General features: G+C 41.4%; 1 protein-coding gene across 2 annotated transcripts in view; it reads right to left on the bottom strand.

Moving 5' to 3' along the window:
- CXADR (CXADR Ig-like cell adhesion molecule) overlaps positions 1 to 13892 on the bottom strand; it is a 68892-nt gene that overhangs the window by 29153 nt on the left and 25847 nt on the right. For both annotated transcript variants that reach the window (XM_040980660.1, XM_040980661.1), the window contains exon 2: positions 1402 to 1568. In XM_040980660.1, the coding sequence (XP_040836594.1) occupies positions 1402 to 1568 (167 nt within the window). The remainder of the gene's footprint in view (positions 1 to 1401; positions 1569 to 13892) is intronic.

Genomic DNA, 13892 nt, shown 5'->3' with positions numbered 1-13892 from the left:
GATCTCTGAGCTGAACTGTGTTTGAGGTGTTGCTTTGTTAAATATATACAAACTAGAACCCTGGAAACAAACTTAGTTGCCCAAGAGAGCACTGTCCCCCCATTTCTTTTCGGTCGCATCTTCTCCCCAGGAACCTGCAAGGTAAACTTGCACTGCAGGACCTCAAGTATGAGCTTGTTGGAATATCCACAGAGAGCACGCAAAATAGCAAATAAAAACGAGAAAAAGCGCCAACAGGTATATGGGCTGAACAGACAGAATCAACTCATTTTGATTACAAAGTTCCCTGAGCAAATCAGAGCAGAAGTGTGTGTGTGTCTCTCTGGCAGAGAGAGAGATGAGAAAAGAAGACAAGAGAAGACACATCTTTCATGAGCAGGTTCTTCCCCCAACTGGCCACAATGGCTGGGATTTCATTGTGGTATGAAGAGTTAAACCAGTGTGTGCAATGCTAACAACCCATATGGAGTGCTGGCTGCCCTGCTTCTGATCCAGCTCTCTGCTAATGTGTCTGTAAAAGCAGCAGAAGATGACCCAAGTCCTCGGGCCCTTGCCACCCACATTAGAGTCTAGGATGGAGTTCCTGGCTCCTGGCAGTAGCCCGGCCCGGCACTTGCTGTTACAGGAATTTGGGGATTAAGCCAAGGAATGAAAGTCTCTCTCTACCTGCCTTTCAAAAAAAATAAAAGTAAATAAATAGAATATTTTTTAAAACTTCATTTTGGAGCTGGTGTTGTCACGCAGTAGCTTCAGCCACTGTTCGCAATGCCAGCTAGAATTGTTTGTTGTGATTCCTATCCAGCTCCCTGATAATGCGCCTGAGAAAGCAGCAACTGGCCCAGGTGCTTAAGATGTTTTCACCTACATGGGAGACCCTGATGAAGCTCCTGGCTTCTGAATTGAGCATGGCTCAGCCTGGCCACAGGGAGAATGAACCAGTACCTAGCATATCTCTGTCTCTCCCTCTCTGTAACTGTTTCAAATAAATCAATCTTTAAAAAGAAACTATGTTGATTTTTAGAAAACTCACATGAGATATTTGACTTGAAAATGAAGCAAAGAGGATTCTGCTCTCTAACCTTTAGCAAAGTACACGTTACTTGCTATAGTCTCACACACTGTCTCACTACCATGCCTGTTCTGTCACTCCATTATTGTCTGTCTGTGCCCACTGTCCTTTTCCTATTCGTAATGTGCGCTCACTTATTACCCATTTCATTCCATTCCATTTGTGTTCTCACTCCCCACACAGCGATCTCTGCCAGCTTTCAGCCAGCACGAGAGAGGTCTGCAGCTTTCCTTGCAGCTCCCGGTGACTCAGCCAAGGCGTCAGCACTGTGATGGCTACCTAGGACAGCTGCACGAGCAGTCGCTAGGGGAACAAGCACTTATCAAACTTACCACTTGATCTGGCTTCTGATTGTCAGCTGGTGACAGCAGCCATTCAATGTCCAGCGGTCCCTGGTCTTCGGGACTAAGGGTAAACTTGCATGGCAGATAAGCAGTTTCTCCTTTGGCTTTTTCGATCATCTGTTCAGGATTAATGATACTCAAGCTTCTGGTGAAATCTGGGGGAGACACATGGACAAGGGATTAAGCATCTGCTATCACAACGGGAATACCCATGGTGCCCTGCAGCCATTCTTGAGAAGCAGTGATGCTGGGGACACAGAATGGGGCTTTAGACTAAGGAGTTCAAGTTCAAACACAGGGCCTGTGGTCGTGGAACATTATGTTGACATCCATAATGGCTCCTGTCCAGCTCCCTGGCTCTTCCCTGGCCATTGCAGCCATTTCGGGAGAGAACCAGCACATGGAAGAACTCAATCTGTTTTTCCTTCTCTCTGGGTAAATCTGACTTTTAAAAACACAAATCAATCCTAAAAAAAAAGTATAGACACAAAAGGACCCAATTTTTCTGGTTACCCTTGTAAAATTGGAATGACACAATTAATATCACCTCATTCAATACAATTCTCTTAGGACATTTTTAAAAAGGAAACAATATCAATATCACTTGCCTCAGGACATTTCAGTAACAGGGAGTATAGGTAGTAAAGGTCCCCTAAGATTATAACAGGGCTGGAAAGGTCCTATCACTCAGTATATTTATTACACATCTTTATATTTACATGTTTACATATACAAGTGTTTACCACTGTGTTACAATTCCCCACAGTACTCAATACAGTACTATGCTAAGTGTGTAGCTTAAAAGCAAGTTCTACCATGGTATTAGTACATAGCAAATTATCCCATCTAGATGTGTGAAAGTATACAAAGTTCACACAAGCAAATTACCTAAAGATATACTTCTCACATATATCCTTGTTGTTAAGCAACACATTATCTGTATATTTTTTAAGTTACCAAATAAATGACTTCAATATTATCTTTCAGATTTATTTTAAAAAGATATGTCTTGGGTCTTCTGCAATTCAGCAAGATCTCAGAAAATATCTCTTCCTTGCTAATGGTTATAGTAACAATACTAGCTACTCTTACGCGCATAAGAGTTGGACATAAACCATGCACAAATGGCACTATTTAGTGATGCATGAGGGAAAAAATCTAATCTAATCAATCAACATCCTGAGTGCCAGAATAGAAGTACTTCTGTTCATATCAATTTCCACATTAAAAATAAGTCTGGGGGGCAGTATTGTTTAATGGGTTAAGCCACCACTTGCTACACTGGTGCCCCATATCAAAATAATACTTTAAGTGTTGGTCTAAATCCCAGCTATTATGTTTCCAGTCCTCCTCCCTGCTAACATGCCTGGGAAAGCAGAAGAACCCCCAATTTCTGGATCCTTGCCACCCACTTGGGAGAATTGGTGCCAGTTGGACCCAGATGCGACCATTGGGTCCATTTGGAAATGGAATCGTAGACATAAGATCTCTTCCTGGTACAGTAGAGCATGGTACCTCTTGGGACACCTGCATCCTAAAACAGTGTACTGGCTACTCCATGCTTTCAACTCCCTATTAATGCACCGGGGGGATGAAGAAGATGGCCCAAGTACTTGGATTCCTGACACTCACATGGGAGACCCAGATGGCATTCTTGTACCCTGCATGCTCTAGCCCCAGCTCTTAAGGGCACCTGATGAATGAATCAGGATTTTTTTGTTAGCATACAAAGTGAGTTTATTTAATCATACCAGGTTTGTAACATAGAAAATATGTGAAAAAAAATAAGAAAAACCAAGTTAAATTAAAAATCACTCATTCAGGCACCATCTCAAGCTTTTAACCACATGTAAGTGTACTACTCAAATGGATTAAAGTAGGTGAAGATTACCTATACCTCCTCCTTTAAATCTAAGGTTAGTTCTGCTGCACCAACAGGAGTTCTGAACTCAGGTTTCAAGAGCCCTCTTGACACCCACTTTCAGCTCCTTGGATACCTGTCACCCTGTGAGCAAACCACTTAAAACCAAACAAATGCTGCAACTGCTCAATATGTAACACCCTGAGAACACTTCTCCCCAGCCCAGCCAGCTTTCTACTGCCCCAAGTGAACCTAGAACTTCTCAGTTCAGTCTAACTGGGCAAACCCACGGAATCGTAACTAAGAATCTGTGTTAAGCCCCAACTTTGGGTCAGTTTGTTATACATCTGATGTCATCACCCAAATACACAGATCTAAACCAAACTGGTGACATAATACTGCTCCCTCACCTAGTCCATGATTCTCTACTCCATTTCTATCCACATCACTATTTAAGATTATAGAACTGGATATTTATTGGCCTAATCTCAACCCTCTGAATAATTTCTCATTTCTAATAGCTCAAATAATTTCTTCCTTTATTCACCAAGGAAATCTTCTACCTCACCACCCACAATAGTTTTTCTTTTCTCTTACTTACGACTGTTCATAGAAGTTTACTTTCTGCAATTGAGCCACATTGAAAATTATTTTATTTCCAATGATGTTTACATAGTTGGGAAGGATGCATGCCCATGTGGCTCACTAATTATGATGGCAAGGGTCAAGGATTAGGAAAAAGTGGATGAGAACATTGTTTCCAAGTTTCTTTTCCTTCTTCCTATATCTGGGGAAGGAAGAAATGAGAGAAGCTGTACCCAGCATTCTAACCACATCAGTATCAGGGGATGGAGCACAGCCACCAATGTCATCCAGGGGTCCGCAATGGAGCATGCTCCATGGTTACTACTCAGGTAGCTCTGAAATGCTATTGATTTCGTTGCTACAAGGATGAGGAAATCTAAGATCCATTGGCTGATCATTAGAGCCTCCATTTGCTCAGATGCTTGCTATCAATGCTTGACTGGGAGAATTGTTCAATTCGTTCTCCCCTCCATTCTCTGCTATGGTACCAGATGTCTTCTGCAGACCCCATGGACTGCCATTTATAAACTCCATGGTGACACTGACTTTTACTTAGTATCCATTATCTTGTCACATCTCCTAGATACCAATGAGCTTGTCTTCTTCCAGTGCTACCTTACACTTTTAGGATATTTTTGAAAATATACATTCTAATTTACTTTTCTTTTAAGGTTTACTCTTTTTTTTTAATCAAAAAGGTAAATCAGATTTACAAAGAGAAAAAGAGACAGAAAAAAAGATCCTCCATCCACTGGTTCACTCCCCCAAATGGCTGCAACAGCTGGAGCTGAACCAATCTGAAGCCAGGAGCCTCTTCCAGGTTTCCCATGAGGGTGCAGGATCCTAAAGCTTTGGACCATCCTCTACTGTTTTCCCAGACCACAAGCAGGGAGCTGAATGTGAAGTAGAGCAGCTAGGACATGAACCAGCATCCATATGGGATCACAGTAGTTGCAAGGTGAGGATTTACCCATTGAGCCATCTCACAGCTATCCTAATTTACTATTCAGTCACTGGTTCTACTCGGGTTGGGAGAAATTCTGGATACCACTGTCTCCTGTTGTAGTTCCTTGTACACAAAAAAACTTGGTGATTGGATTATTGTTCTATTTTTGTAAGGTTACAAAGAACATTAATTTGGGGCAGGTGCTGGGAAATAGCAGGATAAGCTGCTGCAGTCTGTGATACCAATAACCTACAGTTCAAGTCCCAGCTGCACCCCTTCTGATCCAGCTCCATGATAATGTGCCTGGGAAAGCAATGGAAGATGGCCCAAGTGCTTAAGCCTCTGCCACCCAAGTGAAGATCTGGCTCCTTTTTGTGGAGTGAACCAGCAGCAAATGGGAGATTCTGCTTTCCCTCCCTCTCTGTAACTATACCTTTCAAATAAATAAACCAACCTTTAAAAAAGCATTAACTTATCAGAAAAAAAGTTTTGCCACTTCAAAAACTTTTTTATAGCTATCATAATTTACTGTGTACAAATTGTCTTAGTTATTAATATTTTACATACTAAGAGTAATCTAAGTGTAGTTAGGCTATTTGAAAATGAAAACCTCATTTCAAAATGAACCAAAGCAATGCCCAAATATAGAGAAGACTCATCAGAACAAAATGTAGTAGTTTTCATATTATGTTTCACTCTTTTTAGTTTGGTGTACAAAAATTACTGCTAGTTTATAATAGTATAGTAGGAAGAATTACCTATATGCATAAAAGTGACCTGCAGAGACATATATTAAGCCATTAATAACACCTGTCTCTAAGAACTGGAATTTCAAGAAAGACGTACATTTCTGCATATCATAAAGTCAAAGAAACGCAGATTGAAATTTTTCAGAAAAAACTGTACTGACCAAGTAAAGACTCGTTCCCCTTGTCATCAGTCTGCAAACAACATGATTTAGTTGGCTCTGCGTGGTAGCCTAGTGGCTGAAGTCCTTGTCTTCCATGCACCAGGATCCCATATGGGTGCCAGTTCAGACCCTGGCTGCTTCACTTCCCTTCCAGCTCCCTGCTTGTAGCTGGGAAAGCAGAGGACAGCCCAAACCTTGGGACCCTAAGCCTGCCTGAGAGAGCCGGAAGAAGCTCCTGGCTCCTGCCTTCAGACTGGGTCAGCTCTGCCTGTGGCAGCCATTTTGGGAGTGAATCAACAGATGGAAGATCTTTCACTCTTTGTCTTTCCAATCAAAATAAATAAACCTTTTAAAATATATATGATTTAACGTTAGGTATTACAAGTAATCTGATGATATTTTAAAACATACAGGAGGGGCCTGGCGCGGTGGCGCAAGTGGTTAAAGTCCTCGCCTTGCACGCCTGGGATCCCATATGGGCGCCTGTTCTAATCCCGGCAGCCCCGCTTCCCTTCCAGCTCCCTGCCTGTGGCCTGGGAAGGCAGTCGAGGACGGCCCAAGGCTTTGTGACCCTGCACCCGCGTGGGAGACCCGGAAGAGGCTCCTGGCTTCAGATAGGCATAGCATCGACCGTTGGGCTCACTTGGAGAGTGAATCATTGGACAGAAGATCTTCCTCTCTGTCTCTCCTCTCTGTATATCCGCCTTTGCAATGAAAAAATAATAAAAAAATAAATCTTTAAAAAAAAACATACAGGAGGAAGTGCAACATAATATGAAAATATTATGCCATTTTATACGAGGGACTTTAGTATGCACAAATTTTGGTGTCTATGATAGGTTCCCAGACCAATTCCCTGAGGACAGCAACCACAGCACTGCAAAAATGGCATTTACTACTTCTTTAAAAACAAACAAACAAATGTTTTCGACTACAACTCTTTTATTGTATTGCACTACAAATGAATCAAAATCTCAAGTTCATCCAAAGCGGTAGCTGGGTTTCCTGGCAACACTGGCAGGCTTCTTTTCAGAGACACACTTTTTGCAGTGTTGAAATATGGAACTGTATAGAGTGAAAGACAGAAACTTAGTCACAAGCTGTGTCTCTGGAGATTCCTTCCTAATCCTGCCCATTGTTATTTATGCAGCAAATTGAAAGATATTTTAACGTGCAAATCACTTTCAGCTTCAAACACACTAGGTCAACTAAAAAGACCTTACACACAGAGTGTGATGAAATATGCTGCATATTTTCAGGTTTCAAGTATGAGCAGTCTAGTTAATAAGTGTTCAGTACCAGATTATACAAATAAACAAACTGAATCACATCCCACATTGGCAGTGACTAAAATAACATCCCCAAGTCCAGGCTTGCTTATTTTGTATCTCCAATTTCCAAATCAGTTGAATCTTTAGAGCTCCTCTTCTGCCCAGTCTGACTTTTATCTGAGCATCAAAGCGATATGAGTTCGCCAAAGAATATTTTTTTAGCCCTTGATGTCGCCTCCCACCAAGTCCTTAGAAGATCTACCCAATCCTAAGAGCGAAGTGTAATGCAGATAGTGGTAGGCGCTCCCCCGCAGAAGGCACACAGTATTCTGAACTAATGATACATACTTTGATTTCCTCAATTTCGAATCTCAAATTTGAGCTACTTGTTAACCCAAAAGGCCTTCAGTGATCTTTCCCCTTTGGCAATCAAAAGCCAATGGAAGTTAGAAAACGCTCAAGAAATTTTACACATTTTTAATAAAAAGTAAACCTGTAAGATCTTTCTAAAAACTAAAATCGAATGAGGAAAGCCTTAGAAAAAAGCTGAAAACACAACAGCCATGAAGAAAAAGACAGTATTTTATATCAAAACCTGTAGGTTAAAAAATCATGACTAGGCAAAACCTGTAGTAATAACCATTTTTTGTTTCAAGAAAAACACTGAAAGTTAATACATAAGAGAGTCTGGAACAGGACTTATAAGTATTTCTTCAAATATTTATCAACTTCTCTTGATAAAACATTCAAAATTCTTCAGATTTTGAAAATTATTTAATACATTTTTTTTTAATTTATTTACTTTTTTTGGAAAGTCAGCTAAACAGAAAGGAGGAGAGAAAGAAAGATCTTCCATCTGATGACTCACTCCCGAAGCAGCCACAACAACCAGAACTTCACCAATCTGAAGCCAGGAGGCCAGAGTCTCCCCTAGGTCTCCACGCAGGTACAGAATCCCAATGCCTTAGGCCATCCTCAACTGCTCTCCCAGGCCACAAGCAGGTAGCTGGATGGGAAACGGGGCCGTCAGGACACAAACCAGCGTCCATACGGGATCTCAGCACATGCAAGGTGAGGACTTTAGCCACTAGGCTACCATGCTGGGCCTCTAATACATTAGTCTTATCTACAATGATCTTACTTTTGTTGATCTAAACTATAATCCATTAATAAACCCTGCCCTTCCCTCAATCCCTACTCTTTTGTAAGCACTACTTCACTCTAAATTTGCATGAGATTCTGTTTTGGAATTCACAGTTGAATGGTCATCAAAAACTACTTGTTTTTGTTATTTTGGCTAATTTCACTTTACTTACTAACCTCCATATTGTTGCAAATGGCAGAATTTCATTTTTTTTTTTTTTACGAAAAATGTTCCAGGGCCTGATGGGAGTTATTGGGGTCACCCCAACTAGGCTGCAGTACCCACTGGTGTGCATGAAGACTGGTCTTGTGGCGGTATGAGTTGATAGAGGCTGCAGTGCCCACCAGTTCGCCTGACACATGCAGCAGGGGTAGAACTGACCAGGGAGCTGTATCCACCAGAATATGCATTGGTTGTTGCAGCTGATGGACTGGACCTTGACCCTGCACTGGCTGGCACATACAAGTCTGAAATCACTCCAGTCAAAGTTTCTTGGGAGGCTCCCCAACTTAGCTGGCTGGACTCAAACTCCATTCACAAGGAAAATCAGAGTACATGTGTTGTGACCATGCAGTGCCTGTGTCAGGCCTGGGCTTCCACAGTTGCTGATGCCTTACAGGGTCAGCATGCCCAGATGCACATAGATGACATGACAGCTAGCTCACCTATGTCAGGAGAGGAAGTCAAGTACCTCAGCAGAGGACAGAAAATAAGAGTCTGGACCACTCTCCTGGTCAAGCTTTACAACATGTTCCTGGGCCTATGGATGCAGTAAGGTGGACTTGCTCAGCCAACAGACCTTCAAAAGATTTTCTCAAAGCCAATGATGTCTCAGAACTATCAAAACCACTCAAGTAACAACACTCTCACAACATTCTTTGCCCCCGCTGGGGTCTTAAAGACGTCATCAAATGACTGTGGCCCATCTCCAAGTGCTGATATAGTTTGACATTAGGAGTGGTCCCCTCGCCTTCCCTACAAAAACAAGTTAAAGAGAGAGAGAGGAAGGAAGGAGAGAGAGCACGAGAGAAAAGAAAAGAAAGGAAAAAAGGAAGAGAGAGAGAGAGAAAGAAAGAAAAGGAAAGAAAAGAGAAGAAAAGGAAAGGAAAGAAAAGAAAAGAAAAGAAAAGAAAAGAAAAGAAAAGAAAAGAAAAGAAAAGAAAAGAAAAGAAAAGAAAAGAAAAGAAAAGAAAAGAAAGAAGGAAGGAAGGAAGGAGAGGGACATGGAGAGAGAGAAAAAGAAAGAAAACCTGAAGCTTTTATCCCACCCACCTTCCTCGATATTGCAACCCTCTCCACCCTAATCAGAGACCCACATTGGTGTGCATCCCTCTCAACTACGTAAACAATGTTAAAAATAAAAGAAAAACATCCCATTGGGTATATGTACCACTTTTCCTTTGTCATTCAATAACAGCTTAGGTTGTGTCTATCCCACTTTGTGGCCACTGCAATAAACAGGGGAGTACAGATATATTTTCGGCTGAGTGATCTCATTATACACACACACACACGCACACACACACATACATATCCAGTATTAGGCTAACTGGATTAGATGGTAGTTCTATATTAATTTTCTGTAGAACTTTCAAACTGTTCTCACAATAGTTACACTAATTTTTACATTCCCACTGACAGTGTGAAAGGGTTCCCTTTTCTCAGAACCCTCACCAGCTCATGCTATCTTTTGTCTTCTTGATAACAAACATTCCAGATGGAGCAAGGTAACATCTCAAAGCCATCCTGCTTTGCACCTTCCTGGTGTTCCCTGACGCTGGACACGCTTTCATGCACCTGTTAGTCATCCAGATATTTTCCTTGGAAAAATACCTATTCAGGTTTACTGTCATTTTATAACCAGATTTTTTTTTTGGCTGTGATACTGTTTCATATATAATCTGATTATTAACCACTTGTTAGTTGTATAGTTTGCAAATATCCCCAACCATGCTATCAGTTTGTCTCTTCATTCCATTGTTCTTTTGATATGTAAGAGCTTAATAGTGTAATACTGTTTGCTGTATTGGGGGGGGGGGTCTGATGCACTAAATTCTCAGCCATTTCAATGTCCTGAAGAATCTGTTTATTTTTCTTTAATAGTTCTGTAGTTTCAGTTCTTACAGTTGGGCATTAGCTCCTTTTAAGTTGATTTTTGTATATGGTGAAAACTATGGGGACAGCTACATTGTTCCATTTGGGGATATCTAACCCTCTCTGCACTGTTCATTGGTAAGCTTCTCCTTCCTCCAATGATTAAATATTTACAAAAGATAACTTGTTTGAAAATGCATGAATTTTCCTCTAGAGGCTCAGTTTTGTGTCTTCCGCTATTTTCTTTTTACTTGCTAATGTTTCAATGTGAAGAACTCCATTAACAATTCTTCTGAGACAGATTTGGGAAAGTCTGTCTCTTCATACCTGAAGGACACTGAAGGACAGGCTTGTTGGGTATAGTGTTCTTTTTTTTTTTTTTTGGTAAGATTTATTTACTTTTTCTCATGGGAAAGTCAGGTTTACAGAGAAAAAGAGAGACAAAGATCATCCACCCACTGGGTCACTCCCCAAGTAGCCACAATGGCTGGGGCTGAGCCAATCCAAAGCCAGGAGCTTCTTCCAGGTCTGCCACGTGGGTGCAGGGTCTTAAGGCTTCAGCCCATCCTTGACTGCCTTCCCAGGCCACAAGCAGGGAGTTGGATAGGATACAAATCAGAGTCAATATGGAATAATAGCGCATGCAAGGTGAGGACTTTAACCACTAGGCTACTGCGCCAGGGGTGTAGTGTTCTTATCTGGAAATTTTTTCCCATTCTCTGTTGGCCTGTGAGGCTTCTACTGAGAAGTGAGGCAAACTGGACACCTTTACATGCTATTTACTTTCTTGTTTTGGAGCTTTGAAAGTCTCTTTCTTTAACCTTAGATGGCTTGACTATGTGTCTTGGGATAGACATGTTTGAGTTGAATACTACTGGTGGTCTCCGATCTTCCTGCATCTGGATTCTTACATCTTCATATTTAGGGAACTCCTTGCTACTTATCACTCTGAATATGCTTTCTGTCCCTTTGGCCTTTTAAAATCCTGTTCAACCCCCATAACTCAGCTGTTTGCTCTTTTGATGCTGTCCCAATCTTTCCAGAAGCTTTTTCAAACTTTTATTTCTTTTTATTGTCTGCTCCTCTATGAATTTTCAAATGGCACGACTTTAAGCTCATTATTCCATTTGATCACTTTAATACAGCCCTCCATCATATTTTAATTCAATTTAATGTGCTTTTCAGCTAAATGACCTAGTTGTTTTTTATATTTTGATTATACTTATTTATTTGAAAGAGTTTCAGAGAGGGGAGACAGAGAGATCTCCCATCTGTTGGCTCACTCCCCAAATGATCCATATCAAGGAGCCAGGAGCTTCTTCCAGGTCTCTTACTTGGATTCAGGGGCCCAAGGACTTGAGCCAACCTGCTCTGCCATTATAGGCCAGAAGCAGAGCAGCCACATGGGATGCTGGCACCATAGAAAGAGAACCAGGCTGTTAAGCCACTGTGGCGGCCTCTTATTTTCTTAAATTACATCTCCCTGCCAAAATCTGTTAGAGTAATGAATCATTTCTCCATCTTTCCTTGAATCTCACTGTACTTCCTTAAAATAATTCTATTCTATTTTTCACCTGAGAATCTGGTTCAGTTACCATCTGTTGAGCTTCTGATACCTTATTGTGTTCATTCATTTGGTGGGGTCATGGTTCCCTGAAAATTCTTGATGCTTGGCATTTGAGGTAATCTACACAGTGAAGGATAGTTTTCTAAACTTTGTAATTCAATTTTGTGTCTACCTTACAAAAATTCTAAGTAGTCTGCCCATTTCCTCTGACTGTGATCACTTACCACAATTTCAGCACTAGATGGCACTCTAGGTTGAGGGCTGCAACAAGTGTGAGGTTGATGTGTTTCATGTTTCAGCACTGCAAGGGGTCTCTATTCCAGGTTTGTCCCAGATTCAGGAAATGGTTCTTGTTCAGACTCCCACTGTGAGCACTGGCCTGCAGACAGAAGGCTTTGTGCTGCATCTGGTGCTAGGTTTCACCAGGACCTCCGAAGCAAAAATCCTAAACTGATTCTCCCACCCTGTTCGCCAGTACCTGGAATCTTGCTCCATATCTGCCATGGGGCAAAAGGCAGGGTAGGGGTAGGATCTGGAGTGGAGCAGGTGGAGGGGAGGTAGGGAAAACTTTTGGCAACTTAGATACGAGAGTCAAAAAATTCAATCTCTCAATCTCTGAGTTCGGAGGCTGTGGGACCCTGCGGCATTGGGTTGTACACAGCGACAGGCATGGTAACAGACTTCAAGTCTGAAGTCTGGAATATTTCCCTCTCCTGCATCCAAGGAAGCGGTGGGAAACTACACTGAATGAAGCTGGTGAGGGGTGCTGGAGCTGCTCTTTCTTGCTTTGGTTTCTTATACTAAAACTAGTGGTCACTCATCTGGCCTCCTTGCTCTTCCAAAAGTGGATTATTCAAACTGGTTTGTTTAGCAGGAGAGAACTGTTAAAATGTCTTACTTAGCCACTACCATTCTTGCTCTTCCTTCTCCAGAAACAGGACAGTTTATGTTGCATCAATGTATCCTCCTAGGAAACACTTATTACTCACAGATGGAAAAATAATTGCATTGCAAGGGGGAATTCTGGTAGACACCACTTTAAAGAAATAACGAAAGTTACTTTTACCATAATATGTTTCCTGATTCAAAAAAATGACACAGAAGGCAGGCATGTAGCAAAGCTGCTAAGTCCCTGCTTGGGACACCTGCATCCCGCGTGAGAGTGCCTGGGATCCAATCCTGCCTCCACTTCCAATCCAGCTTTCCACTAACACCCACCCTGGGAGGCCGCCAGTGATTGCTCAAAACTTAGTTCCTTACTGCCCACATGGAAGACTGAGATTCCGTTCCTGGGTCCTAGTTTTCCTGGCCCAGTTTTTACTGTTGTGGGCACTTGGGGAGTAAAACAGTAAATGGAGGATCTTTCTCAGTGTCAATCTCCCTTTCAAATAATATGTACATATATTATATCTATATGTAGAGAGAGATATATATCACACACACACATATATATAATTTTTGCCATAATTCATACTGAATAAAAAATACATTATCAAGTCAGGAAAAGCCACCGAATGGGGGAATCTTAAATATCTGTAACGAAGTGAAAAAAAGTTAATCTGAAAAGGGTACATACTATATAATTATAACTGTATGGAACTTCTGGGAAAAAGTCAAACTACATAAACAGCAAAAATCTCAGTGGTTGCCTGGGGTTAAGGAGAAGGGAGCGATGAAGAGGCAGAGCAGAGAACTTCACAGGCTGTTTTTAGTTCTTCTGTACAATGCAGCAACTATCCCGAGGTGCTTGTCCAAACGCACAGGATATTCAAAGCCAAGAATGAACCCTGACATAAACTATGGACTTTAGCTGATGATGTGTCAATGTGGGTTTACCAGTATGAACAAATATGCCACTCTGGTGAGGGACGTTGACAGTGAGGGAAGTTGTGAGGGTGTGTGGGCAGGGGACTGGAGCAACCCTGTGCTTTTTGCAATGAATTTTGCTATAAACCAGAAACTGCTCTAAAAAAAGACTACGGTTTTAAGAAGACTAAGAGAATGTGTAACTATAATCATATTAAAGAAACAAATTAAAACAATGTGCTGTCGTATTTCACATATAAAACTAACAGTGATTAAGAACTTTAATAACTATCAA

Source organism: Ochotona curzoniae, unplaced genomic scaffold, assembly GCF_017591425.1.
Source record: "Ochotona curzoniae isolate NIBS_2020 unplaced genomic scaffold, NIBS_Ocur_1.0 contig_3498, whole genome shotgun sequence".
NCBI lineage: Eukaryota > Metazoa > Chordata > Mammalia > Lagomorpha > Ochotonidae > Ochotona > Ochotona curzoniae.
Note: the sequence above shows the minus strand (reverse complement) of the source record. Positions and strands in the feature narration are given on the sequence as shown.